This window comes from Mycothermus thermophilus (assembly GCF_041956435.1).
Source record: "Mycothermus thermophilus strain CBS 625.91 unplaced genomic scaffold VTJ04scaffold_4, whole genome shotgun sequence".
Classification (NCBI taxonomy): Eukaryota; Fungi; Ascomycota; class Sordariomycetes; order Sordariales; family Chaetomiaceae; genus Mycothermus; species Mycothermus thermophilus.
This window is the reverse complement of record NW_027191430.1, coordinates 1,994,342-2,020,685: the sequence shown is the minus strand read 5'-3', so window position 1 is coordinate 2,020,685 and position 26,344 is coordinate 1,994,342. Positions and strand designations below refer to the sequence as shown.

General features: G+C 57.8%; 12 protein-coding genes across 12 annotated transcripts; 7 read left to right on the top strand and 5 right to left on the bottom strand.

Annotated features, from left to right (window-relative positions):
- Positions 1-21: 21 nt before the first annotated feature.
- Positions 22-319, bottom strand: VTJ04DRAFT_6482 (uncharacterized protein; the record flags this gene model as incomplete). Its single annotated transcript, XM_069364706.1, has 2 exons — positions 22-30; positions 101-319. The coding sequence occupies 2 exons, from the start codon at positions 317-319 to the stop codon at positions 22-24; spliced, it is 228 nt and encodes a 75-aa protein (XP_069218506.1).
- Positions 320-1,396: 1,077 nt separating this feature from the next.
- VTJ04DRAFT_6481 (uncharacterized protein) lies at positions 1,397-3,267 on the top strand (the record flags this gene model as incomplete). Its single annotated transcript, XM_069364705.1, has 3 exons — positions 1,397-1,593; positions 1,673-2,594; positions 2,665-3,267. 3 exons carry the CDS (start codon positions 1,397-1,399, stop codon positions 3,265-3,267), a joined length of 1,722 nt encoding a protein of 573 aa, XP_069218505.1.
- Positions 3,268-3,311: 44 nt separating this feature from the next.
- VTJ04DRAFT_6480 (uncharacterized protein) lies at positions 3,312-4,241 on the bottom strand (the record flags this gene model as incomplete). Its single annotated transcript, XM_069364704.1, has 3 exons — positions 3,312-3,480; positions 3,551-3,842; positions 4,121-4,241. The coding sequence occupies 3 exons, from the start codon at positions 4,239-4,241 to the stop codon at positions 3,312-3,314; spliced, it is 582 nt and encodes a 193-aa protein (XP_069218504.1).
- A 111-nt stretch (positions 4,242-4,352) lies between these two features.
- VTJ04DRAFT_6479 (uncharacterized protein) lies at positions 4,353-5,525 on the bottom strand (the record flags this gene model as incomplete). The annotated part of the gene is made up of 2 exons (XM_069364702.1): positions 4,353-5,229; positions 5,335-5,525. The coding sequence occupies 2 exons, from the start codon at positions 5,523-5,525 to the stop codon at positions 4,353-4,355; spliced, it is 1,068 nt and encodes a 355-aa protein (XP_069218503.1).
- A 2,454-nt stretch (positions 5,526-7,979) lies between these two features.
- Positions 7,980-9,101, top strand: VTJ04DRAFT_6478 (uncharacterized protein; the record flags this gene model as incomplete). Its single annotated transcript, XM_069364701.1, has 2 exons — positions 7,980-8,386; positions 8,450-9,101. 2 exons carry the CDS (start codon positions 7,980-7,982, stop codon positions 9,099-9,101), a joined length of 1,059 nt encoding a protein of 352 aa, XP_069218502.1.
- Positions 9,102-11,493: 2,392 nt separating this feature from the next.
- Positions 11,494-12,882, top strand: VTJ04DRAFT_6477 (uncharacterized protein; the record flags this gene model as incomplete). The annotated part of the gene is made up of 3 exons (XM_069364700.1): positions 11,494-11,885; positions 12,006-12,166; positions 12,371-12,882. 3 exons carry the CDS (start codon positions 11,494-11,496, stop codon positions 12,880-12,882), a joined length of 1,065 nt encoding a protein of 354 aa, XP_069218501.1.
- Positions 12,883-13,040: 158 nt separating this feature from the next.
- Positions 13,041-14,041, bottom strand: VTJ04DRAFT_6476 (uncharacterized protein; the record flags this gene model as incomplete). Its single annotated transcript, XM_069364699.1, has 2 exons — positions 13,041-13,731; positions 13,851-14,041. The coding sequence occupies 2 exons, from the start codon at positions 14,039-14,041 to the stop codon at positions 13,041-13,043; spliced, it is 882 nt and encodes a 293-aa protein (XP_069218500.1).
- Positions 14,042-14,230: 189 nt separating this feature from the next.
- VTJ04DRAFT_6475 (uncharacterized protein) lies at positions 14,231-15,457 on the bottom strand (the record flags this gene model as incomplete). The annotated part of the gene is made up of 1 exon (XM_069364698.1): positions 14,231-15,457. One exon carries the CDS (start codon positions 15,455-15,457, stop codon positions 14,231-14,233), a length of 1,227 nt encoding a protein of 408 aa, XP_069218499.1.
- A 676-nt stretch (positions 15,458-16,133) lies between these two features.
- VTJ04DRAFT_6474 (uncharacterized protein) lies at positions 16,134-17,646 on the top strand (the record flags this gene model as incomplete). Its single annotated transcript, XM_069364697.1, has 3 exons — positions 16,134-16,144; positions 16,395-16,917; positions 16,975-17,646. The coding sequence occupies 3 exons, from the start codon at positions 16,134-16,136 to the stop codon at positions 17,644-17,646; spliced, it is 1,206 nt and encodes a 401-aa protein (XP_069218498.1).
- A 57-nt stretch (positions 17,647-17,703) lies between these two features.
- Positions 17,704-17,934, top strand: VTJ04DRAFT_6473 (uncharacterized protein; the record flags this gene model as incomplete). Its single annotated transcript, XM_069364696.1, has 1 exon — positions 17,704-17,934. One exon carries the CDS (start codon positions 17,704-17,706, stop codon positions 17,932-17,934), a length of 231 nt encoding a protein of 76 aa, XP_069218497.1.
- Positions 17,935-19,806: 1,872 nt separating this feature from the next.
- Positions 19,807-20,076, top strand: VTJ04DRAFT_6472 (uncharacterized protein; the record flags this gene model as incomplete). The annotated part of the gene is made up of 1 exon (XM_069364695.1): positions 19,807-20,076. One exon carries the CDS (start codon positions 19,807-19,809, stop codon positions 20,074-20,076), a length of 270 nt encoding a protein of 89 aa, XP_069218496.1.
- Positions 20,077-20,270: 194 nt separating this feature from the next.
- VTJ04DRAFT_6471 (uncharacterized protein) lies at positions 20,271-26,211 on the top strand (the record flags this gene model as incomplete). Its single annotated transcript, XM_069364694.1, has 10 exons — positions 20,271-20,450; positions 20,859-20,993; positions 21,056-21,085; positions 21,164-21,228; positions 21,304-21,742; positions 21,815-22,663; positions 22,746-23,264; positions 23,336-23,479; positions 23,549-24,035; positions 24,092-26,211. The coding sequence occupies 10 exons, from the start codon at positions 20,271-20,273 to the stop codon at positions 26,209-26,211; spliced, it is 4,968 nt and encodes a 1,655-aa protein (XP_069218495.1).
- Positions 26,212-26,344: the final 133 nt, after the last annotated feature.

The window sequence follows — 26,344 nt, the reverse complement described above, 5'->3', positions numbered from 1 at the left end:
CCATCCCCCATGGCATGGTACCTACGAGTCCTGGAGCTCGATGTGACACCGCCTGGCCGAGACGTTCCACATCATGAAGCCCGTCCAAACTTGCGCCAACCTTAGCCGCCAGATCAAGACCGGTACATTGGGAAACAGCGCCAGTGCACACCAGGCGCATTGAAGGAATCTGGTTTCGCGGGTGGCTACAGAAACTCCGACTCTGGGCCAAAATCCAAACGATGCAGTAATAGCAAAGGTTGGGGTCCGCCGTTCTGGTGGGATGCCGTTTCACTTCCTTGGACGACGAGTTGTAAATGACGATGGAATATCCAATCATTTGCGTTTCCTTGTTCCCGGATTCCTCTCCCCGTGAACAAGAGTGGCATCGCATGGCACTTCAATGTCACCATCCCTCCCATTGGAGCAACCTCTGGACGGAATCGGTGAGCGGAAACTTTGTGGAGAGCACAGCAGGAGCTTTGACTTTGGTGTGGGAGCACAAGCTAGGGCTCAGGGATTGCACGAGTCAGTGCGGGTTTCTCCGTCCATATTTTCCAACTTTGAGTCTGGCGGATGCCGGAGTTGAATTTTGTGGTGTCGTGGTCCTGCAGGTATGGGTGTCTGGTGTCGCGGGGCGTGGGGGGCCGGTGAGGAGATGCTGATGAATCCGGTGGAGAACCAGACTTTCGGGGTAGAAGCCGCCCCAAGCCGAACCCACCCGGAAGCTGGAATGGATGTTGCCGAGAAGATCGGCCCTGTTTTTGTGATGGCATTTTTTCTGCCCTTGGTTTTGGGGGATTTGAGTGAGGGGGTTGTAGTAGTGTGGCTTGAGCCAGTTCATCCTGTGCGCAGGTGTGTGCCCTTCTCAACACATCGCTCAACAAGCACCGTCGGCTCAACAAGGCTCTTCAAGCATCCAACCCGCGGGGTCCGCGGCGCCGATGAAGACATCCCCCGAGCTTCCCCTCCTTTCAACCCGTCTTTACACAGTACATTGCATACACAGCTGCACTCCGACCTCGGCCCACATATGTATTTTTTTGCTTGGGATTCTTGGTATGTTGTGTCATGGGGAATACAGGGGAGTGGGTGAGGTCCATACCTCAGGCAGGTATAAAGACGTGAGGTGTAGAAGAATCAGGTTACAGTCGCAGCGGAGACCTCTCCTTCTGCTTGGTAGCCGAGCAGGTGCCGTCTTTTAAAGTTGCATTAGTCTCCGTCTGTCTCTCGACAAACTCAATCTCTGGTTTCCGTCACTTATATCGATTTTGGACTTTTGATATTCTTCAGTCTTTACGGGTTTTGCTTTCCTCTTTCTTTCCTTTGCTCATCGGACGCAGCTTCAGTCTCTTCTCGCTAAATCGACGACAACCACGGAGTAAAAGCCACTCACTCCACTCCATCTGTCCGGAGGATGGCTCACGATCCGGGCCCGGCCTCAGGGCCAAGCGCTGCCGACAAGGACACATTCAAGATAGTGAGCTCTGGTGACTCCAAGTCCGGCTCGGACAATCATGTCGACAAGCACTCCGACGGAATCAAGCCTTCAGGAGCAGGAGCAGAGGTGCCAATCCAGGATTACGATGTCGCTCGCGTCGAGCAAGTCTACCGGTAGGTCTCTCTTCTGCTCGTCTCCTCAATCAATACCAACCCCCCCAAACCTAACCAACCTACTTACCCCCCTCCGCAGCAAACTCGACCTCCGCATCCTCCCGGCCTTCTGGGCCCTCTACTTCCTCGCCTCGGCCATCCGCAGCAACATCGGCATCGCCCAGACCATGAACGCCGACGTCAAGCACGACCTCATGTCGGTGCTGTCGCTGACGGCGCGCGACACCTCGACGGCCCTGGCGCTGTTTTACGTCTCGTACGTGCTGTTCGACCTGCCCTCCAACCTCGTCATGAGCCGCCTGTCGCCGCGCGTCTGGATGGCGCGCATCGTCATGGCCGTCGGCGTTGTCGGGACGTGCTTCGCGGCGGTTCAGGACGCGTGGAGTTTGAAGTTGTTGAGGTTTTTGTTGGGTGTGGTCACCGCGGGCATGTGGCCGGGGATGGCGTATTATTTGACGCTGTTTTACCCGCCGTCGAGGACGGGGAAGAGGATTGGCATGTATTTTACTGCGGCGCAGGTGTCGGCCGCGGTGGTGGGGTTGGTGTCGGCTGGGTTTCAGAAGATGGATGGCTTGCACGGGATTGTCGGGTTCCGCTGGATGTTTTTGGTGTATGGCCTGTGCGGGTTCGCGCTGGGTGTGTCGTTGCTGTGGTGGCTGCCCGAGCGGCCGCTTGCCCCTGGCGAGAGGAGGCCGGAGAGGTCGGAGTTGAAGTGGTGGCAGCTTACGCGGTGGTTGCCGCGCAGCCCGGAGGCGTTGGAGGGTGAGGACGCCGTGGTGCATTATCATGACTTGAGGCGGGTGTATCATCCGCGGCCGTGGACGTTGAGGGATTTGGGGTTGGTACTGATGGATTGGAGGCTGTGGCCGCTGGTCTTGATGTACTTTGGCGTGGTGGGTGTCGGGATCGGGACGCAGCTGTACGGGAGCGTCATCATCGCGTCGATTGGGCGTCAGTTCACCCCGATCGAGGTCAGCTTGCTGTTTGCTCCCATTTGGATCGTGAGTCTTCCGTCCTCCCCATTCCTTGTGTTGTGTCAGCCTATTTACTAACAGAGCTCCTCTTCTCCAGATGGACCTCCTCGCCATCCTCATCGTCACGCCCATCTCGGACCGCTTCCACCGGCACCGGGCCCTCTTCTTCTCCTGCTCCGTCTGCGTCCAAATCGCCGGCCTGCTGACCACCACCTTTGCCCTCTCCAACCCCTGGGCGCGCTACGGCGGCCTGCTCATGGTCGGCTTCGGCCTGGGCCCCACCGTGCCCATCTGCATGGCCTGGACGGGCGAGATCTTCCAGCACCGGCACCGCGAGGTCGGCGTCGCCACCGCGTCCGCGCTGGTTTCCGGGCTCGGAAACCTCGGCAGCATCACCACCACGTACGCGCTGTACACGGGCTGGCCCGAGGACGCGGCGAAAGGACCGCACCAGTTCAGGAGGAGCAACCTGACCATGATCGGGATCTTGTGCATGAGCATTGTGAGCAGCGTGCTCATGGAGGTGTTGCTGAAGGTGTTTGGGAACCGGAGAGTCAAGAGTGGTGGTTCGGGGAGCAGCGAGAGCGAGGACGCCGAGTGGGAGGATGGCGCGGCGCGGAGGGAGGTGCATCAGAGGGGGTTCAAGTGGTTGGGGCGGGGGAAATCGACCGAGCCAGCTAGGCCGGCCGAGCAGCCGTAGGGCTGCACAGAGTCGCGGCTGCGCTCTCCTCCTCCTTGCGTGTGTCAGCGCGATGAGTAGGAGGGGTTTGATGGCGGAATGAGCTTGCGGTCGTGCTGGACGAGAGTCAAGGCATTGTGGTGTTCAGCATCCGCCGGTTCCGCTTGGGGAGGAAAAGGGGGAACGAAGGACGGGGAAACCTGTCCGATAACGACTTCGCTTCTTGACATCCGACTTTTCACACTTTTTTCTTCTTTCCTTTTTTCATTTTTTTGTTTTCTCCCTGCTTTTCCTCATATGATACCCCATTTGTGTTTTTCGATACGCTGTCGCCATGCCGAAGGGATGTTCTTTTTTGGGAGGGGCTCGGTTTTTGTTTTGTTTTGAGGGTCCGCGCCTCCTGGAGAGAGGGACCACCGGGAGGGAAAAAAACAAAACGGCTTGCTCTGGAAAAAAGAGATGCCAAATCTTCGACAGCGACAGTGCTGCTACGCCATCGCTGGGACGGCGTGTCGGGACTGAGGCGTCGGGCGGGCGACAATGCTGTTGCGCTATCGTTCCGCCGGCCTCGTGGGCGTTTTGTTTTGTTTTTAGGTCTGTTTTGGCATGGCTTGTTCTTTTCTTTGCCAGAAGCCCCGAGAGATCGGGGGTTTGTGGTCAGTTACTTATATATCTACCTGAGTCTGGCTATCACAGTCTGTCCTGGGTGCCAACCCCAGGGCTGGCTAGTGGATGGTCTATGACATGGCCATGCCGTTCTATCGGTCATGGGCACAGTCAGAGGGGGACTGGACACTCGCTTTATGTTTCTGGCCGACGGCCGCCTGTCGGTTGGAACGAAAATTGAGTCTTTGCCCTCATTTCTTTGGTTCACATGCCCTTGTGATAAAGGTGTTCCTTGACTCGTCCATGACCATCTTTACGCCCTGCCAACAGCACATATCTTGCTTCCATAACCATGGAAAGTATTCGTGTACGCAAGAGTTCTTGCGCATATCATGCTGAGAAAAAGAGGCCAGCGAGATTGAACTGGATCAGGGAGAATGGTAGGTGTTGGGCGAAGTACTGAGGCATGAGGTACCAGGTAGTTGGGGTGAGCGAGTCCCCTACTGAATATCCGGGTAGGCGTTCAACGCCAACTGCCCTCCCAAGTGAGCATACAACACATTGCTCCCCTCTGGAATCTCCCCGTTGCGGATCAGATCCAACATGCCTGCCAGACTCTTCCCCTCATACACCGGGTCCGTGATGAAGGCCTCCGTCTTCGCCCCAAACCGAATGGCCTCCAACGTCCTCTCATCCGGAATGCCATACTTCCCCGCATGATACCGATCATCCACCACCACATCCTCCTCCGTAATATCCTCCTCCTTCAACCCAATCTTGGCCGCCGTCTGCTTCGCGATTCTCAGCACCTGGTCCACCGTCTCCCTCACCTTGGCCGACGCATCGATGCCCACCACCCTCCTCTTCCTCCCGCCCAACTTCTCCAACAACTTAAACCCGGCCACCATCCCCGCCATGGTCGACCCCGTGACCGCGCAAACAATTACCGTATCAAAAAACACCCCCATCTCCTTCTCCTGCGCCGCCACCTCAAACGCCCACCTCGCAAACCCCAGCCCGCCGAGCGGATGGTCCGACGCGCCCGCGGGGATGTAATACGGCTTCTCCCCTTGCTGCTCCAGCTCCTCCACCAGCTGCCGCAGGGAGCGCTTGTGCTCGATGCCGAAGTCGACTTCCCCGTCCTCGGGCACGCGTAGGCGCACGTCGGCGCCCATGAGCCGCGACAGCTGGAGGTTGCCGACGCGCGCGTAGTGCGGGTCCGCATTGTCGCTCTCGACCCAGTGTTCTTGGAGGGTGGCGACGCGCAGGCCGAGGGCGGCGCCCGCGGCGGCGACGGCGCGCGTGTGGTTGGACTGCACCCCGCCGATGGTCACGAGGGTGGTGCACCCCTGGGAGAGCGCGTCGGGGAGGAGGTATCTTTGGGTGGGGTGAAAATTGGGGAGAAGGATGAGGTTAATAAAGATACGCAGATCCCGGGAGAGGCTCCATAATGGGGAAGCTTAGGTGGGTAGAGAGGCTCACTCCAGCTTGCGGACCTTGTTCCCGCCAAAGGCCAGACCCGAGTTGCAATCCTCGCGCTTGGCGTAGATGTTGACCTTGCCGCCTAGCGCTTCGGAGATGCGGGGGAGATGCTGGATCGGAGACGGGCCGAAGGTGAGGGCCTGACGCGGGATGCTCGCGAACGGCTCGGGAAGCTCAACGACAGTTGCCATGGTGAATATGAGTCAGATGTTGGGTCTGAAGGCACGTAGTCTCAACAACACAGGGACAGGAGATATGCCACGGGGATCAATGGAAAGTCAGTGAGGCAATGGGTTCAGAGAAGGAGGTCAACGACGGATATCAGGCCGGGTTTTCAGGCTCTCTCTTGACCGGCGTTCAACTCTCTCCCTTGCTCGGCAACCCCTCTCGACCCCTCTCGGACCGCCGAAGGGCGTGGGTGGATTCCAATTCCCCTCATCGATCTGAGGAAGATGTCCTGCATGGTGTGTCAGGATGTCAGAACTTTACTAGTCAGCAAGATGCATGGGAAGAGTTCCGTGTGGAGCGGAGGGCCTCAGTCAGCGATTTGGAATGCCTAACGAAGGGGAGAATGTTACATTGACGAGCAAATTCTCCGGCCCCTTGGCAACCAATCATGACAATTACGGTTTGGATTGCGATGACTACAGTTCGACGATGGTGGGTGAGACCTCCTCGGCCTCGAGGTCTCAGGACACGGCGAGTGGTGGGGAGATGCCGGCGCCGAAAGCCCTGTCCGAAGACTGGTCAAGAGGTTGGTAATTCATCCGGTGGAGGACACTGTGGCCTTGTTATCATGGTGTCTGACTGCAAGTTCACGGCCTGTATACGTCCAACGTGCATCTTGTGATACTCGGGCAGTGATATCTGTGAGGACCGACCGGGCTGGGAGTAGAACTGCCGGGCGTTTTCGTTCATCTCTCACACCAATCCAGCTATTCCGTGACCTTCCAGGTGCGATGCATGGTCCCTCTTCTCGCCAAGCCGAAGCCATCCCGGTGAGTCACGGCGAAAGGTGATCCGGGAACGGTGTTGTCCAATGGTGGTGAGAATCATAGGGACCCATCTCCAATGAAGATATGTCTAGCTTGATTCACCAAGCCATCTCAGCCATTTGGTGACGACAACCTTGCCACCTGGCAAGACTTGCCTCCAGGATAAAGGCATGAATGTTTTGCCCAGGTGTGCAGGACCTTCTGAGGAAAGCCACATGGCAGAACGTGGAATGTCGATGACAGGGATCAAGGGCGGCCGCTTCACGTTAAGAGGTCCAAGCTGCCTCGAGATGTTGATGATGCGAAGCAGACATGCCTCAGTGTGACTGACCGAGGACACACTGCTGGCGTTCGGCAAGGCAACGACATCTATTGACGACGCCATCGTCCATCACCTGCCGACACGGCATCACGCCGTGATGATGTGTTCGCAACTGTGATTATTTTAGATGTTTCCGCAGCAACCGCCGTCGCAGTCTGTTGAGAATCCACGAAGCCATCGACGAGTCCGCCTCACTGCCTAATTGGCGTTGCAAGCGAAAGTGCGGCTGGCGTTTGTGCCTGGTGATGCGATCCTTGATCGTGGGGAAGTAGATGAAGGTTGACGAGATGTTATGCTCTGACACCGCCGTTCCTTTTGGGGGCTGCGTCCCGAATGGAACATGGCCACGCGGGCAAGGCTGAAACGGAGGCCGCTCGAGGACGGATCCGTGGGTGGACGGTGGTCGAGAAAGACGCCAAGAACTCTTTGCCTTGTCCAAGAGCGCAGGGCTGGAGCTCAGCCTACGGCAACCAAAACGCTTTCCTAACTGTGAAAACCCTGACCCTGCTTATGACTCAATGGTGGCTGCCTCGCCCGCTCTGCACCTGCATCATGCGTCTCCATCTGATGCCTCTTGTTGCCTAGATTTTTAGCACGGAGTCTGAAGATCGTCGAGATACTAAAGAACGACATGCGCGCCTCGAACGGACGACATGTGAAGATGCGAGGCAAGTCATGTCAAGGCTAAGGAAGTGAAGCGACAGCATCGAGAGAGCCCGGAGCTGCCTGAAATACTTCGTCATCTGATGGCCCCGAGCTGGAACTGGAACAACCTCGAATCTGCAGCAGAAGCTTGTTCAGCGGGGCGCATGCATGACGACTTGGCAACCATTTTGGCCACTCAGAGTCACGTGGATTCTTGGCGCTAGCCCCACAACAACGACCCGACAACCTGTTTCGACCCAACCCGGAAGGATTTTTGCCTCAGGCAGCACAGCCGTCAAGGTCCCCATTTCAGGTGCTTACACCACGACGACGACCATCGTCAGGCACAATCGCAGGCCGCTGCCAGAAAGCCAGATAAACAAAAGGAACTCGACGCGTCACGCGGCGAAGCTCATCGTGGCTTGTTGACTTGGAACAATATTTTGCCTCATAACGCCACCCGACGCCTCACTCACTCTCACCTCTAGGCTCGGACAAGGACGCGTACGCCAAAGCCGGTAAACTCCGAGCTCCGACTTCCTCATATTCTTATTTTGCTTTTATATTCATCTTATTTCCTTGTTCTTGTCTGACCAATCCCGCGTTGCCTGAAAAGCGCGGAACTGCGGAAGCGCGGAACGTTATTTTTGAAAATCCGGTCACAACCACTTCCCCTGGCCATCATGAGCATTGCTTTCGAGCCGCGAACCTTTCTCCACGAAGGTGCTTATCCTTCGATGGACGAACATCAGGATCCCTCTCCTGATGCCGACCGCTTCGCTGATCCCAGCGATGCCGTCGTCAACGAGTTGGCAAACTCTGTCGCGGAATTCACCACCGCGCCCACTCATACACAGTATTCCGCCGAGACCGAACCTGCCCGTCTCCAAATACCCGCAGCTACCGCACAGGCCCCGCCAACCCCGTCTGTGACCCCCAAGGAGGACTCGCCGGTGCTGGCTCCCCAGAGGATCAAGTCGATTCCCAAGCCGGACCGTGAGGTAACGAGGAATGCCGAGGGCAAGTTTGTCTGCTCATATCCGAACTGCACCGAGGAGCCCAGAGAGTTTGTCCGCAAATGCGAGTGGAGGTAAGACGAACCCAGATCTCTATCCATGTCTTCCTATGATCATCAGTCTGACCAACTTTACAGCAAACACATGGATAAGCATGACAGGCCATACAAATGCAATGCCCCGGGCTGTGAGAAGCTTCCAGGATTCACTTACTCGGGAGGCTTGCTCCGGCATGAGCGCGAGGTGCACGGAAAGCATGGTGGACCCCGCAATCAGTTCTTCTGCCCACACGCTACTTGCAAGCGTCACCAAGGCAAGGGGTTCTCTCGCCAGGAGAACCTTAATGAGCACCTCCGTCGCGTTCACACGCAGAACAACAGCAGCAACAATGCTACTTCCGCAGCTGCTACTGCCACCACTACCTCGATCTCCAACAGTATTGCTCCCCCGCCAGCCCCGACAACGAGCTCTGAAGTCGAGATGGACGATACGGCCAGTGACAGCCTCACCGCCAACAGCCTCAAGCGCAAGCGCACCGACGAGACCACGACGAACGGCCTCGCTGACGACACCGACCTTCGCGAAGAGATCAAGCGCGTGCGGCAGGAGAACGAGGAGCTGCGGCGCCAGGTGCAGCAGCAGACACGGCAGACCGAAATCGTGATGGCGAAGCTTGCCGCGTTGCAGCAGGTGTTGGAGGCACGGATACCAACGGCCGCTTCTCCCCCGTCGACCATGGCTCCTGCCGCGGCTACAACAACGACGATTGCCAGTCCGGCGATGATTTAGGAGCCTGAGCCGGTTGTTCCTAGTCCTATGGCCCCTTTTCCGACCTTTCGAGATAAGAGTCGTCGCCCAGCCCCTTCCGCGGTTTCGACGACGACGATGGCTGCTGCTCCGGCTATGATTTAGGAGCCGCAGCCGGCCGCTGCTCCTTTGGCTTCTTTGCAGAGCTTCAGCGATACGAGTCGGCGCCCACGGGCAGTTCGGTACCGGTGGTAATACCAAGGTGGTTTTTTTGAGTTTCTTGGCGATATGTCGGAGTATCTCCTCTCGCGATGATTTATGCTTTTCGGTTATGCTTTTTCTTTCTTTTCTTTTTTTCGGCTCTGCATCTTTGTCTTGTTTTCTTCATTGCATTTGTTTTCTACATTCACGCTTATGATTTTCTTCCATTTGTTTTCGTCGTTTTATCTTTACGTTTATGATTCCCCACTTTACGGCGACCCGCGGACTCAGTTCATCGAGGAGGGTTTGCATCAAACCGGCGTTGGGCAAGACAGGAATCTGTTTGTGTAATGTCATGTACGGTGGGCGGGAAACGTGGGCGTTTGGGCATGGTTACTATATCTACTCCCGGTTTGTTTTGGGGGCCATATGTTGGTTTTTTATATGTACTCTCGGCCTGCATTGGCCATTGTTCTTATGTTTACGATTGGTGGGAGGATATATCCTGTCAGATCTGTGTTGAAGATTCCGGCGATGGGCTATCGTTCGGGTTTTGTTTGAGTTCTTTGTCTTACTGTCATGTACCCGATCAAGAAGGGCGGGTTCATTCCTTGGAGTTGGTGAGATTGAAGACATCAACCGGAAGCATGTCAGAAGAGGAACGGATGATGAAGACTCCGCTCCATGTTAGGTTTAGAAGCACGGTGTCAGATTACGGACAATGGATGAGGAAGATGTCAGAGTAACATGTGTAACTAGCGACACAAATCCCATATCTCACACAACAACAAGAATCGAAAAACATCGAGGGAGCATCATGGATCCTCTCTCACCCAACAAACGCTGAACCACGCCTTCTCATGCCCGTGCCTCGTATTACTGATCATGCAAGAATTGCGTGGACTTTTTCGCGTAACTCCCCCGTATTCCGAATTCAAATCGAATGGGTGGATGACCGATGTTTACTCATCCGCCGTGTGAAAAGGGGCTGGGCAACGGGGCGCTGTTTGCAAAAACACGTCACCGGGCCGACGCACTCCGGTTCCAGGTTGCATCCCGTCTCCGCGAGGCTGAGACGGGCATTCAGCCCGGCCTGAACTAAACTGAACTGAGGTGGGCGTTGTTAACGGAGGAAACGGTCAGGTAGGTATACGGAGTACCTAGGTGAGTAAAATAACGGTCGCTCGGTGTGCGTGTGGCGTGCATGACATGCACGTGGTGTGGTGTGGTGTCGTGGTGTCGTGGTGGGTGGTTCGTTCTGACTCAGGTTCTCCCTTCTGCGCAGCTTCTTGATAGATTCCCAAGGCACGGGCAGTGACCTAGCTGCAACCCTTCCAGGTTCCATCACCCCGCCGCGCCCCCCTTTCTCTCCTGGCGGAATGATCGAGAAGTGCGCGCGCGCGAGCTGAGGAGTTCAATGAACTGGCTGCGCCGGATGCCTACAGGAAGGACGGGGCGGGGAAGGCCTCAGGGATGCGTCATCGGTGTAGGACTACAATAGGTAGGTACTCATACGTCGGTACGAATGATTCCAAAGAACGTCCACGGGTGCGGGGGAAACGGGATGGGGGCTGGACCATTTGGTCTCCGGCCGAATGAGGTAATTTTTAAGTGTGGCTTGCGGGGGCTAGAGTACCTGAATCTGGGAAGATAGTTTGGGAGAAGGATTGCTTACTCCGTGTTCCGTATGTTCGTAGCTGACTGGTGATGTGGGTTGGATGACTTGACAGAGAGACGTAAGATCGGCCTGGGGCTACTTGGTCCGACGGAGTTCGGGGAGTCAATTCAGTTTCTTCACTTCTCTTGCCTTTGGTACCTCAGTTCGGTTTCTTGCCTACCTGATGCCTGATGGTGGTGGTTCCTCAACCCCGGCTCGAGCGCCCCTGGTCGACCGTTGGATGCCTAGGTGGGGCATCCCCCGGGGGCCGATCACCGACCGGTTGGCTCCAGGGCTCCGGCACGGACCCGCTTGAACGGCAACAGAGCGGGACAGCCCCACTGCGGAGCAGCGGGGCAGTGGGGCTGTTCCTGATCCGAGGTTTGTTTCCATGTTCGACAAGGGCCGGGAACATCAACCGAGTCTATCCGCCGACTTCCGGGACACCTCCATCTCAACAACACATTTCCCTGAGTTTGAAATTCTGACAAAACTTTATGAGCCAAGTCAAGAATAAACAATCAAACAAAGAAACGCCGAAGACTAGACAACAAAAATAAGAAAGTATTATCCAAAATGTCCCTCGAAATCGACACCCTCCCCCCACCCCCGACCGTCTCCAAGACCACCATCCTCATGGCCGGCCTGCCCGTCGACGTCTACGGCCTCGCCGACCTGGCGCCCACCGTCACCCTCGTCTCGTGTCTGTGGCTGCACCACCCGCGCACCCGCGACCGCGCCCACATGTCTGACATTGCCGCGCGTTGCGTCGGCGCCTGGAACGAAACCGGCAACAAGAACGCCAGCAGCAGGAGGGGCCTCGTCGCGCTCGCATTCGACCAGAGGAACCACGGCCACAGGCTCGTCAGCGAGAAGGAGAACGGGTCGTGGAGGGACGGGAACCCGACACATGCGGTGGATATGTTCAGCGGGATTACGGGGATGGTGAGCGATCAGCGGGGGTTGCTGTGAGTTTTGCCTACCTGCCTTTGCTGCCTGAGTTGCACAAATGAAAGGAAATGAGGGGTTGGTTGGTCGGTTGGAAGTCTGGGCCCAATGCTGATTGCTACCTCTATGGGGTTTGACAGGGACGTGGTTGAGGGTTACCTCTTCCCCGACGGCAAGGCCGCCGTCGACCACCACCTTGCCCTGGGCGTGTCCCTGGGCGGACATAGCGTGTGGCAGCTCATGCTCTGCGAGCCGCGCATCACCGCCGGCGTGGCGGTCATTGGATGCCCTGATTACATGAGTGAGTCATAACCAACGTTGTATTATGCGCCCTGCTGCGCTGCTCCAACTCCCCCTCCCTCTTTCAAGTCTTCTCTCGACATAGTATCTGTCAGACGGTCGCCTGTATGCCTTGAGAGTCACATCAGACCGGCCGGCAGGCCTCAGTACTTACCGAGAAGTACATCCATACAACCCGAGACTAACCGACCCCTTCCCTCCCCAGACCTCCTCACCGACCGAGCCCGCCTCACCAAGCTCTCCACCTTCTCCGCGGCCGACGCCGGCGCATCCTTCCTGGGGAGCAAGGACTTCCCGCCGTCGCTGGTGGAAGCGTGCAAGGCGCACGATCCCAAGGGCGTCTTCTTCGGCACCAACCCGGTGCCGGACCCGGACGACCCGGCCGCCGCGACCGACAACAACAAAGACGCCGCTTTCAGGGCCGAGGTTGTCGTCGAGCGCCTCGCCGGTAAGAGGTTCCTCATCTGCAACGGCGGGGCCGACAAGCTCGTCCCGTACCGCTGCTCCGAGCCGTTTCTCAAGTGGCTGCTGAAGGCGGTAGAGGAGGGGCAGAAGAAGATGATTCCTGTTTGGGTGGATAACAGGGTGTACCCGGGCGTGGGACACGTGTTTGGCGCGGATATGATTACGGATTCGGTCAAGTTCGTGGTGGAGGCGATGGCAGCAAAGGCGGCGGTGGATGCGCAGGAGGCGGCTTGGAGGGAGTCTAAGATCTAGGGAAAGAGGGGTGTTTTGGATAGAGGCGGAGAACCTAGGAGAGCCGTGTATATATGAGAGCGATCCACGGTATGGGTGGGTGGCATCTGTGAATAAATCACATGGGTCATAGCATCCAGTCTGCTGTCAGCACCACATCTGTAGGTTGTGCTCCGATTTCACTCGTCAGCCCACGGCCTCCTCCCCCCTTCAACCAGCGCCTCACTCCCATCCTCCAGCGTCCGCACATCCACACCACTCCTCTCCCTCTCCTCCTCACTCAAGAACAACCTCTGATCCACGCCCCAACAATTCCTCTTCCTCCTCTTCCCCGCCAAATCCTCCCCCACCCCATGCGGATCATCCTTCCACTGGCCCAGCGTGAGCTGCACCCCCTTCATGACCTCCTTCTTCTCCTCTCCCACCAAGTCCCTTCCTGCTCCTCCTTCTCCCGAGCTGCCAGCAGCGCCAGTCAACGCCGCCCCCACGTCATCGTCCACGCCCGGCGGGTTAATCCCCACGAAATCAATCCTGTCTAGCGGGAACCCGATAGCCTGGCAGTGCCCCTCGACCAGGCGGACGCGCTTGAAGCCGTGGCTGACGATGGTCAGACGCCGCGGCCAGACGGAGTAGGCGCGCCAGAAGGCGACGAGGGAGAAGAGGATGTTGTAGTACGAGTCCAGTGCGCGTTCTTCGAGGAGGATGCGCGAGGAGGTTGGTGGGGCGGGGTCGGTGGGGGTGAGGATGGCGATTGGGTCACCAGTATCAGAAGCAGGAGGAGAAGGGAGGAGGTTGAAGAAGTGGTTGGCGGCGGCGAGGTTGTAGTAGCTCCGCGCTTCGGAGAGGCGGGTGGACGGCCAGGTTGGGCCGCTGTTAGGACGGACGGCGCGGGTGAGGTTAGTCGTGGAGGTCGGATGGGAGAGGGAAAGGGATGCGGGTTTGATGATGTTGGAAGCAGGGATGGTGATAGGTGAGCTCAACTCACTCACCCTGAAAACACCAAGACCGAGTCTTCATCTTGTCCGAGGAGTCTCACGCCGGCTTGGATATGCTGGATGAATGTCGGCGTTTCACCGCGCTTCCAATCTTCGATTAGCCATTCGGCCTCGTCCCAGCCGTTCTTGGGACCTCCCAACCAGATGGCATGGCCGCAAACGACAATGAGATGACTCGGTGACATGGCAGGACATGCGGCTTGTGGACGGCGCTTGACGGGTTCTGGTGATGTCAGGCGTCTCCACGATGCCCAAGCCGTTGGCGAGGAGATAGCCAATCATGTGATATCAGCATGTGTGCAGCGGTCCTCAAACCACAGGGCCACAGAAAAGGATATCAGCAATCAACAATACACCAAGAATCTCTGAATCAGTCAACTTCCCCCTGACTCGCGTAACAAACGCAAAACGCTGGAGACAAGATACAGGCTCCCGGCAATCACCACCGGGCCATCAGCGGCGGTATGTGATGCCCAGGCCAAGGCTCCTCGAACATCGTCGCCGGCGTTGTGCGTAACTTGGTCAAGTATGCCATGGCGGGTGGCCACCTTGAGCAGCTCGGCCGGGTCGGCAGGTTTGACCCATGGCATTCCATCTACAGACCCGAAGCGGACGGCCGCTACTTTGTCCTCGGGCTTCAGTATGAGTCCCAAGATCCCATCCATATCTTTCCCACGCGTGGCTGCCAGAACCCAGGTCACTGGCTTCCCCGGAGATCGCAAGTGTTTGTCAACATACTGGGCCAGGACCTCGGCGGATTGCGGGTTGTGGGCTCCATCGAGCAAGACCTCCTGGGGATGGTTGATGATGGGCTGGATGTCCAACCTCTGCAGCCTCCCAGGCCACTGCATCTGCCTGATGGCCGGAAGGAAGTGAGTCAAAGGTTGATCATGCTCCGGGCAAGCCAGGCGGAAGGCCAGATGCGCACAAGCTAGGTTATGCATCTGGTGCGGTTCCAGGCGCAACTCCTCCAGCGCCTCGTCCCTGATACCTGCGGTGGACGGCAGGTGGAGTTCTGTCCCCACGCGTCGGGCGTGTTCTTCCAGAACCGCGAGGACTGATGGCTGGTTGCTCCCATCCACAACGCAGGGGACGCCAGGGCGCATGATGCCCGCTTTCTCCAGGGCGATCTCTTCGATAGTGTTGCCCAAAAACGCCTGATGATCGAGCCCAATCTTTGAAATCACCGTGACGGACTTGTGCTCCAGCACGTTGGTCGCGTCCAGCCTGCCGCCGAGGCCCACCTCGACGACGCCGTACTCGACTTTCTGCCGGTGGAAGATGTCAAAGGCGGTCGCCGTGAGAAGCTCAAACTCGGTGGCGCCGACGCGGCCGTCCGCGTCCCGCTGCTTGACCGCGTTCTCAGCCTCTCGGAAGACGGCTTCAGACACGGGATTGCCGTTGATGGCGATGCAGTCCCAGCGGTCGATCAGATGGGGAGAGGTGAAGCGGGCGCAGGACCGGCCGCTGGCGACGAGCATGGCCGAGAGATAGGCGCAGATGGAGCCCTTGCCGTTGGTGCCGGCGACGTGGATGGCCTTCCATGTCTGCGGAGTGTGCTGGACAAGCCGGCCAACGCGGGCCAGCCCGAGATCGATCATCTTGTTTCCTCTGAAGCACTCACTGCAAGAGTGTGAGGTCGGCCGTGAGTCATGAACTCCATTGGTGTTGAGGCTCTTTTTTTGTTCCTGCCAAGAAACAAAATACAAAGAAAGAGAGTGCAGTGTTTGCTTTGATGCATACTGACTTCGAACCAAGGACCCAATCAGCCTGACGGAAACCCATGTATATCGCTGTATCAAGTTTGCCACGCGCCAAGAAGCAGGGGCAAGGGGCTGAGCCCAGGCAGGCTGCGGCAACCGCGTTGGTTCCCCAAGACCCCAGCTTCCCGTCCCGTCTTGTCTCGTGTTCCGCGCACCCCAGTTGCGCCAGTCCCCGTCCACATCCTCGTCTCTTCTTTCGCGCGGCAGCAGCTCCCTCCCCTCTCTCCCGTCAAAACCCTTGAACGGGACTCCGCCGCTCCCCGTCATTTTTCCCTCTTCACCACCTGAACCACTCGCCGCAAAACCCCACGCGCGCCTCACAACCACGCATCGACGAACGAGGGTTCTGGGTCAGGAAAGCCTTGCCGTATCTCCCAACATCTCATTTTTCCATCGATTGCCGAATCGCCTTATTACACTTGCAACCGCCAGACATCATTTCTTGCATTTTAGCTGTCTTTTTAGCCCGAGCGCAGGCGAAAACCACGGCGACTTGGCCATCCGAGCTGCGAAGATGGGTCTTCCGTAAGTTATGTTGTCAGGTCCCTTTCATTCCGTCGCGCGCGCGCCACCCTGGCCGGCCAACCACCATCGCGCCGCAATCCCATGCGCACACGCGCAATTGCAATATGTCGTCATCGCATCGAATTCTGGACGATTCTGGCGCGCATTTCCACGGCGCGACGGTTTTTGATCGCAATTTTGATGAATTTCTTGATCGCTTTCGTGTTCCGTCCTTGACACGATTCCCGGCTGACCCGCCACGCCTTGTCAGATTGTACCAGCCGCCAGTTGAATCCGACCTCCCCTCCAAAACGCCCCTTGATAGGACGGCTCGACTCCGGTCCAACATCCGCCGTGCCCTCGACCGCAGTGAGGATCGCATCCGCGAACGGCGTCGCCGCGTCCTCGCTGCCGCCATCACATATCCTACTTATGACCCCGAACGCCGGGCAGCGTTGAGCGGGCGTGATCGTGACCTGCCCCACATCCGCGCCGCCATGGTCCCGACCGGCATCCTGGGCGCGAGATCGGGATCCGAACACGATCGCCGCCCTCTCCGAGAACCGAGCCGGCGTACCGGGCTGCTCGATGACCGCCTCGTCACCATCTTTGGAGAACGATGGGCGCACCTGCACGCCGAATCGAATCCCAGCCCTTTGCGTACCGAGCTCGACGCCCCGCATAACTTGCCTATGGCTGTCGAGTCGGCATTCTTGCCGCGGCCTCGGCCGTTGCGGCCCGAACCGACTTATGCTCTGTCCAGCATTCGCTCTACCCAGTCTGGCGACCATGTTGTGAGCATGCCCCCTTTCACTGATCTCACAGACCGCGCGGGTCTAACCCAGGAGCAGGCCAACGGCACATCACGACCGACCTCGACCATCTGGTCTCGTATGCGCCGGCAGAGGACCGCTAGACGAGGCGAATCGCGCCAGTCCCCGGACGAGACTAGCGATGGGCCCCGGGCTGCGGCCCTGGGGTCATCATCGAGTCGCAGCCCATGGGCAGCGGAGAGCCCGGAAATCGACGGCTTGGGCGACCGTAACAGGAGCCTTAGCCCCGAGGGCGATAACGTCTGGGACACATTGCTCAGTACCCTGACGCCAGATCCCCAGCCGCCGAGCGTGGGGTCCTCGTTTGCCTCCACGTCAGCCTCGGCCGTGGCCTCGCAGAGTACGGCGACGGCCTCGTCCAGGACATCTTTCACCGCACCCGAGCGGCTCGATGACGATTCGGCCGAACCGCCCTGCGAGTCGGGATGTGACAATTCCGACACGGAGGGCGATGACGACGACGATGACGGGGATATGATGCAGCTACCCCTGATCCCGGGCCTTGGAGGCCCTTCGCGGCGCTCCCGCGCGGGGCGTCCCAGCACCGATGACCCATTAGAGTATTTGGGCGGGATTGGGGGGATGCAAAGGATAGTGAGAAACCTGGCGCGCCGCGAAGATATTCCGGATGAGTGGTGGGCAGACGCTGGCTTGAGTCGGACTTTGCCACGAGAGGCGCCCGGCAATTGATTTTTCCAATGAACAGAAAACCGAGATTCCAACTTGGATGGGACTGGGCCGCAAACCATGGGTGTTTTTTTTTGTTCATCTAGAGTTTGGGTTTTGGGGTTTTGGAGGCCTCTACGGAGTACGGCGTTTGGGGTGGAGGTCAGTCTTGCTTTGCTTTTGATCGGGTACAAAAGCGCCGCCGCTGCGCATGGCTCATGGGACATCGGGAAACGGGACTGGGTGTCATTGGAGGATGGGAGAGAGCATTTGTTGCCATCCCTGCAAGCTGGCTGGTCATTCTCTTGCTAAGACCATGAAGCTTGTGATGGTCTGGGGAGTGGGTCTGAGAGACTACCTACCTAGTCTGATGTAGCAGTACTGTTGGGTAATTCTGTGTATTGTGCAGGGGATGGAGGTCATTGTCACCGTCCCGAGCAACCCGGGCCATTGTTCGGGGTTTTCAAAACATGAGGGAATGACTTCAACCTTTTAGCTCTGGGACAGTGAACGGAAATCATGTTCAAAAAAGAAGGATTGGGATAGTGAGGTTCAAACAAGCCAAAACAAAGGACCATGGGTCCATAGGATGGAAAGCTGTTCCTGGGGTTACACACCAAGCTCTCCTCGCTAACATGTCCATTGTTCCCTGTGTCATGGATGTTCCAGGTTTCTGCCGGTCCGGGTTGCTGTCATTGCGAGCAGGGCTGGACCAGGCCAGGGGAAAAACATGGACCTTTGATGACGGAAGACCTAGGTACAGAGTAGTAATCAGACGGAGGACATGGTTGTATGGGGACTGGGATGTCGGGGTTTTAATCAATCTGGGGACTGCCATTGTCCGTCCGCGGGAGGGGGAAGTCTCGTAAGAGAAGAAAATCCTTGGAAAACAAGGAATTGATACAAGAGATTGGGTATAATAGAAGAGATATATGTTCTTTGCCCGAGATGGTGGTTGTCAGCATGTTGGTTCTCACTAGCCGGCGTTGGTTTGGGGGGTTTGATTTCCATGCCACAGGGTTCCATCCAGGCTGTCCGGCTCCGGGGAGTGTCGCAAACAGATGATGGATGACGTCCCAGGCCGCCCGGGCAGCACAGCACAGTGGAGTGTCTCGGTGAGGAAAAGTTTCGGAGAGAAATCGTCTTTCCAACTTCGCGGGTTTTTGCGTCTTTTGGTCTGATAGAGCGAAATGGTGTTTTGGTGTTGCAGCAAATATTGGCCCAGGCTGGGTTTAGCTCCAGCGACTGTTCTCTGCTGAAAAAGCCAGGCCACACACTCTTTCAGGCTCTTTCCCGGTCCTCCCCGCCAACAGCGGCACCGAGAGAGATCCACTGCGCAACTGCGTCCAATTTCAACCCCGCGATAATACTGGACGGGCTACGCTCGGGGGGTGGCAGACACCTCACCTATTGCCCTGGACTCCGGCACCTTCCAGGTTAGCAGGTTCATTCCGCAGCTGGCGGGTCGGGTACCTGAACATCAATCAGTCCATCAAATCTCCATCAAATGCAACCTGCAAATGCTGCAGCCAATGGACCTGTGGTGAATCAACAAAGTGCTTACACTACCAGGCAGGCAGCAAGCACACATTTTGCATGCGGGTTCTTGTGTAGGTATCTTACCTATTGCTTTCAACTTTATTTCGCCCTAATTGCGTTTCTGTATTTTCTCGTTGTCTTTATCTTTCTGTCGGTTTTGCTCTTCTTCTCCCTGCTTTACTTACACAGAACAGGGGATAGACAGGAAAGCCGGGTCGGAGGTGTCGCTGTGACAGGCCCCTGCTCGCTGCCCTTGTCTTGCCCCGCGGTCATCGAATAAGCCGCTTGTTTGCCGCCCTGTCTTGACTTGAAGCACGCTGCCCAAACTTCCAGTCAAGCTTTTGCTCGAGTCTCACCTCACCTGCCCGTCTTTTCTTCCCAAGGAAGCACCTTTCGTTTGCTTCCTTTTTTTCGACCGCCTTTTTACTTGCCAGGATCCGCCGTCTTTATCCATTCTCCCCTCTCGTCCTCCCGGCCGACCGATGCTTCCACCGTCACCACTCCTGTCACCGACCGGGACCACCGACTCGCCAGCTCACTTACTACTGCCCGGTGCATCGCCGTTGCTGCTACCGATACCATCGTGGCCGTTGTTCCTTGCGGGCCCACAGCCAGGTTCCGGCAACGTCCCACGCGGAACAACACATGCCAGCTGAAGAAGTAGCTCGGTTGTGCGCCGCAACTTTGCGAAATCTGTACCCGCCGCTCCTCCTCGGTCCGCCTGCGTTATACCAGCTTCCTCATACCCCTCGGAGCCGGCTCTGGCCGCGCGGGAATGACGAGCAGAGCTACCTCGAACCAACCCGAACGATATCTGCGTACCACGACTGGACCTGTCAGTCCTACCACAACTCTCGGGAGACCACGAGCCGCTGCTGCCACTTCCGCCGCCCCAAGATTGTACCGGAAGGCTAGACCTACGATACCCACGACCATCAGGGGAGCCAAGGCGAGGAACGGTTTTGAGGGAACGAGCTCTCTGGCCGCGCGGAACCAACCGGACGCCGGGACCGCAGCGAGCCACGGGCGTGGATAGCATTGGAGAGGAACAAAAGTCAGGGAACCAGGAAAACGAGAGACGGAAGAGACTTGGAAAACTATAGACAACAATGGCGCCGCCCGGCTCGCGCCCAGGGAGCTCGGCCCGGCCCAACAGCGCCGGCATGCCCTACCATCACGGCGCCAACGGCAAGGCGGCCGTCGTCGCCGCAAAGGTGCCCGGGACACCCCGCCGAGAGCAGAGTCACCGGTCCGATAAGGCCGTGCAGGATCCGGGGTTGAAGGACTATGTAGGTTGGACCAATGCGTTTCCTCCTGTTTTTTGTCTTCCGTCTCCAGGACTAGGTTTTTCTTGGATATACCGCGTTGGTTGTTGTCGTTGGAACCGACATGCCCAGCTACCCCCTCCTCGAGCGCATGGATGAAAACCGAGGTGCACAACCAGTCCGGATGCAACCATGCCAACCACTTACACACTTACACGAACGCACCTGCCCCCTCGGCTTGGTTGGCCGGACGGGAGCTCTTTGATTTTGGGTGGAACGATGGCTTGCGGGAACGGGTGCTGGATGGGCGGAATTCGACAAGCCACTCGGAACGGATGATGGCCCCGTTCACCATGTTTTCCTACTTCCCAGCTTCGCTCGGCAAGACCCATTGTGGGATGTAAGACATGGCTGACCAACGGTTTTGCGCAGAGACTCGGAGACTGCATCGGGAAAGGAGCATTCGGGTCCGTCTACAAGGCCTTCAACTGGGGGACTGGCGAGGCGGTGGCCATCAAGCAGATCAAGCTGGATGATGTGCCCAAGAGTGAACTGCGCATGATCGAGGTATGTCTGAGCATTGGTTGTGTGGGATTGCTATGAAGAGCAGAGCTGACCGTGTGCAACAGGCCGAAATCGATCTGCTCAAGAACTTACATGTCAGTTGATCATTGCGCACATCCACGGTTACCCGCACCGCCGAAACGCGTACCTCAAGAATGCTGACCGGAAAATAGCATGACAATATCGTAAAATATATTGGCTTCGTCAAGACGGCAGACTGCCTCAACATCATTCTCGAGTGCGTCCATCCGGCTCCCTCCTCCCTCTTGCCCGCCTGCTACTGCTGCTCACACTCGTCCGAATATTAACACAGGTACTGTGAGAATGGCTCGTTGCATTCCATTTGCAAGGCCTACGGCAAGTTCCCCGAAAACTTGGTTGGCGTGTACATGACCCAGGTCCTGCAGGGTCTGCAATACCTCCACGACCAGGGCGTCATCCACCGAGATATCAAAGGCGCCAACATCTTAACTACCAAGGATGGGACCGTCAAGCTGGCAGACTTTGGCGTCTCGACGAGCACCCTCGCCGGCCCTGACAAAGAGGCTCAAGTCGTAGGCACGCCGTACTGGATGGCCCCTGAAATCATCCAACTCTCGGGCGCCACCCCGGCCTCGGACATCTGGAGCGTTGGCTGCACCGTCATTGAGCTGTTGCAAGGCAAACCACCATACTACAACCTCGCTGCGATGCCCGCTCTCTTTGCCATTGTCAATGACGACCACCCCCCTCTGCCCGAAGGCGTGTCTCCGGTTCGTTATCCCTTTTTCCCTGTTTGCGAGATGCCCTTCAGAGCTTGGATGGTTAACAAAGTCGTGGGATAGGCCGCGCGCGATTTTTTGATGCAATGCTTCCAGAAAGATCCCAATCTGCGCGTGTCAGCCAGGAAATTGTTGCGCCATCCTTGGATCACCGGGTGCAGGAGGAGCGATGCGCCCGTTTCCAAGGCGCCGTCCAACTTCAGCCAGGCCGTCGAGGAGGTCAAGCAGTGGAACAAGGCCCTGAAGTCGTCTGAAAACAACCTCCGAACGTCCATGGGCTCGGATGCCGCTGCGCCTGCTCATCGCCCCGGCAACCTGAGCAGGATGAACTCGACCTCGGCGCCGAAACAGCGTCCAACGGCCGATGCGCTCAGGGCGGTGGAGATTGGGGATGACGATAACTGGGACAACGACTTCGCGACGACCATCTCGCCCTCGGCGCTCCACCTTCCGCAAATCAAAGGGCAGGACAATTTTGGCGGGTTGCTATCGGGGGACCGGCTGAAAGCGTTCGCTTCGTCGAGTGACCAACGCGAGGACTCGGACAACTGGGACTCGCAGTTTGAAGGCGAGCTGGCGACTGTCAAGGGCCTCGGGCGCTGGTCCGAAGTTGACCCGCAGGAGGAGACGATCCGGCCGTTGCCCAGAAGGTCGTTGGAGAAGGCAAGGGAGTCGAGGTTGAGGGCACCGGAGCAGCAGGGTCATAGGCGCCAGCGGAGCGAGAAGGGTGGTGGGTCGAGCGGTGCATTGCAACAACCGCAGTCTAAGCCCGCCGTGAAGCCCCTGGTGACGAGGTTCGAACTGCCTCCGCGTCCGGATGTTATCTATCGCGAGCAATCGACGGAGGATTACTCGGATTTGCTTGCCGAGAATGATCATGTATTTGATAGGAGGTTGAGCTTGGCCAACAACGTGAGTGGGTGCGAGATGGATGTGGGTTGAGAGGCAGGTATGGAAAAGTGCTGAAGTCTGACTGACATTGTTTCTCTATTAGGATTCACCTCAGCTCTTTCACCCCTCGGATCTCACGTCTAGCGTTCCAAAATCCTCATCTTCGGGCGGAGGCAGCGGCCGCCGCTCAAAACCATCGTCACGTCCACCCTTGCAACAGCAACAACAACCCTCTGACCAGCTCGTCCGCAGGGCCCGCCAGCCCGTCGAGATCACAAAGTTTGCTGAGGATGAAGGTGATGAGGACTTCTCGGATATCTTTGGCACCGGTTCCGGGGACGCGCTCGTCATCGAACCGGAGGAGAGTGACCGCGCCTCGGAAGCTGACGGTCCCGGCGGGCAGCTGGTGCTTTCGAGGTTGTCCAACAGCTCGTGGCTCGGGGATGACGAAGACGAGGATGATCCGTTTGCGATGCTCGAGCCGGGGTGGGACGAAATGGATCTGGAGGCCAATATTGCCCGGGACAGGCATGCGAGGTTGGCAGAGAGGGTGGAGGAACTGGTCAAGGGGATGAAGATCACCGAGGGGGAGGATGTGGTGGCGGAGTTGGCGGGTGATTTGGTAAGTTTGTTCTCTACATGGAGGGAAAAAAAAGGTTGTGTGGTTTGTGTTGTACTGACTGCGATGACTAGCTCGCTTTGCTGTGTGAGCATGAGGAGGTCAAGGCACTCATCATCAGCGCGCATGGGTTGCTGCCGATATTGGAGATTCTTGAAACGTGCACGCTCAAGAGCAGGCAGCACATGATTTTGCAGCTGCTCAGGATCGTCAACGCGGTACGTTGTTGTGAACACGGCGGGTGTTGGGTGACTGGTTGTCCAATGCTGACAAAAATGGGGGGACAGATCATCCTCGACGATGTCGAACTGCAGGAAAACCTGTGCTTCGTCGGCGGCATCCCGATTGTCACCAAGTTTGCTGCACGACAGTACTCGAACGAGATCCGCCTCGAAGCCGCCGCGTTTGTCCGCCAAGTGTACCAGACGTCGACTCTGACGCTGCAGATGTTTGTCAGTGCTGGCGGTCTCAACGTGCTCGTCGAGTTCCTCGATGAAGACTACGAAACTTCCCAAGACTTGGTGCTCATTGGCGTCAACGGCATCTGGAACGTCTTTGAGCTGCAGGGCCCGACGCCCAAGAACGACTTTTGCCGCATCTTCTCGCGGAGCAAGATCCTCGATCCGCTGGCTGCGATCCTGCACAAGGTGTTGGACGAGGAGAGGGATGAATTGTCGGAGCTCATTGAAGGAAGAATTGTCAATATTTTTTATTTATTCTCGCAGGCGGAGCCGTACGTCAAGGAGGCTGTTGCTGAGCGCCAGGTTTTGAAGAGTAAGGCTTCCCCCTCCTTAAGCTGGCTGTTCGTTCGGGCTGCTAACACATCGCAGCGGTGCTCAAGGATCTCCGGCGCATGACCCCGCAACACCAAATTACCATGCTCAAGTTCATCAAGAATATGTCCATGTGCTCGACGGTGCTAGACGCGCTGCACTCGGCTGATGCCATCGACTTTTTGATCGACGTGCTCAGTCTGTCGATGAAGAAAGGCGCCAAGAACTTCCGCGAGATATCCAACCAGGTGCTCAACACCATGTTCAACCTCTGCCGCCTCAGCAAGGAGAGGCAGGAGTACGCCGCGAGCAACGGCATCATCCCGCTCCTGCTCAAGATCATGAAAACGGACCGGCCGCCCAAGGAGTTTGTCTTGCCTATCCTCTGCGACATGGCGCATTCCGGCAGCAAAGGGAGAAGGTATCTGTGGCAGAACAATGGGTTGGACTTTTACGTGTCGCTGCTTGCGGACCAATACTGGCAGGTGACGGCGCTGGATGCCATTTTTGTGTGGCTGCAGGAGGAGACGGCCAAGGTCGAGAGCCACCTGCTCGACGGAAACTTTACGAGCGCCATCATCTCTTGCTTCAGCCCGGCCAGGGCCAACGCCTTTGACGCGAACCTCTTGGAGCCGCTTCTCAAGGTTGTTCGACTGAGCACAGCCGTGGCCGCCTCGTTGGCAAAGGCCGACATGTATGCCGGCATCGCACAAAAGTTGAATCACAAGAAGGCGGTCGTGCGGCTCAACCTGCTCCGTCTCGTTCGCAGCATCATGGACGGCTGCGAGTCTAACAACCTCTCCATGGCCGCCACCAGCACATCTGGGGCGGGCCGCCAGCTGAAGATACTGTTGGATGACATTCAGAAGTTGGCTGAGAAGGATCCAGCGGTGCTTGTGCGCAACCTCGCCTCGGAGCTGATCCGCAGCCACATCGACGCCGAGCTGCAGCACGATGCCATGTCTTTGAGCAACATGGGCCTGGGGACATCAGTGTCAGCCGCGTCGGCGTCCGGATCTGCTGCCGGCTCCGGACCCCGCTCACGCTCTAACGCACGCCGGAACACGAGCTACACCCCGCCTGCGCTCCAATTTAGTATGTCGATGCCCCCAACCCCGACCCATCACGGGCACCGCCCGTCGTCGTCGGCCGCATCCGCAGCGTACGTCGAAGTCGCCGCCACGCCGAAGCGCTCCGCAATCGGCCTCACCCAGGAACGTGATCCAACGTTCTATCGCCGTCCACACAGCCGTGACGGGCTCACTTCCGCAGTGACAAACATCCCCCGTCGAGTGTCAGACACGCCTCCCGTCCCATCAACCGGCTCCGGAGGAGGAGGTGGTGGAGGAGCGCCACCAGGCTCGAGCACCCCCGCCTCCAAATCCCGCCTGCCGAGGACCTCAACCCAGTACTCTTCTTCCGGCGGCCGTCCGAGCCTGGTCTCAGCCGGCTCTGCTCCCCCGCAAATACCCCCCTCCGATTCCGCCCTCCCAGTGAGCACCGGCCGGCACGGAAGCGGGGGACGAAGCGAGTCCTTCAGCGGCGCTTCCACGGGTAACGGTGACCGTCACGATCGCTATTATCACCACCATAGCAGCAGCGCGGGCGGGCCTGTCAGCAGCAGTTACAAGGAGTACCTGTACCAACAGCACTTGTATCGCGACCAGCATCAGGCCGCCGCCGCCGCAGCTGGGGCTGGGGCGGGTAGGATACGCTCCGGCTCGTCGGTGACGGTGGCGAGTGCGCCTGCTGGTGGTGGTGGCGGGCCGCGAGATCGTGATGGAAGTGGTGGTAGCGGTGGCGGCTCTCAGTATCAATACTCTGCTTCTCCAACGGGCAGCAGCAGCCTGCTGAGCGGGTTGGGAAATGGCGGTGGCAACTTGATGCTCTCCCCCGACTCCATCACCTCGCCGTCCCCTTTTTCCGGGTATCCGAGGATTCATAGAGAGAGGGAGGTGAGCGGCGGAAGTAGCAGGAGCAGCAGCAGCACCGGGAGCGGGAGCTTGTTGGGAGGAGGGAGTACTAGTAGCAGCAACAGCAACGGGGGCAACAACAATAACAACAACGGCGGGAAGTACCTCCAGCGGAGAACCAGAACGCCGAGCTCGAATTCGTTGGCCTCCTCTGCCGCCACCGCCGCTGCTCCGGGCCCCAATGAAGGGGGGAGATGGGCTTAGGATGTCCAACAACAGCGGCAACAGCAACAACCACGGCGAAGCAGACGACGGCAAGGTGACGGTTCTGGGTCTAGGCTTGGTTCTGGTGGAACCCGGTCAGGCCAGCAGGGGAGCCCGGAAGAAGAAACGTCGT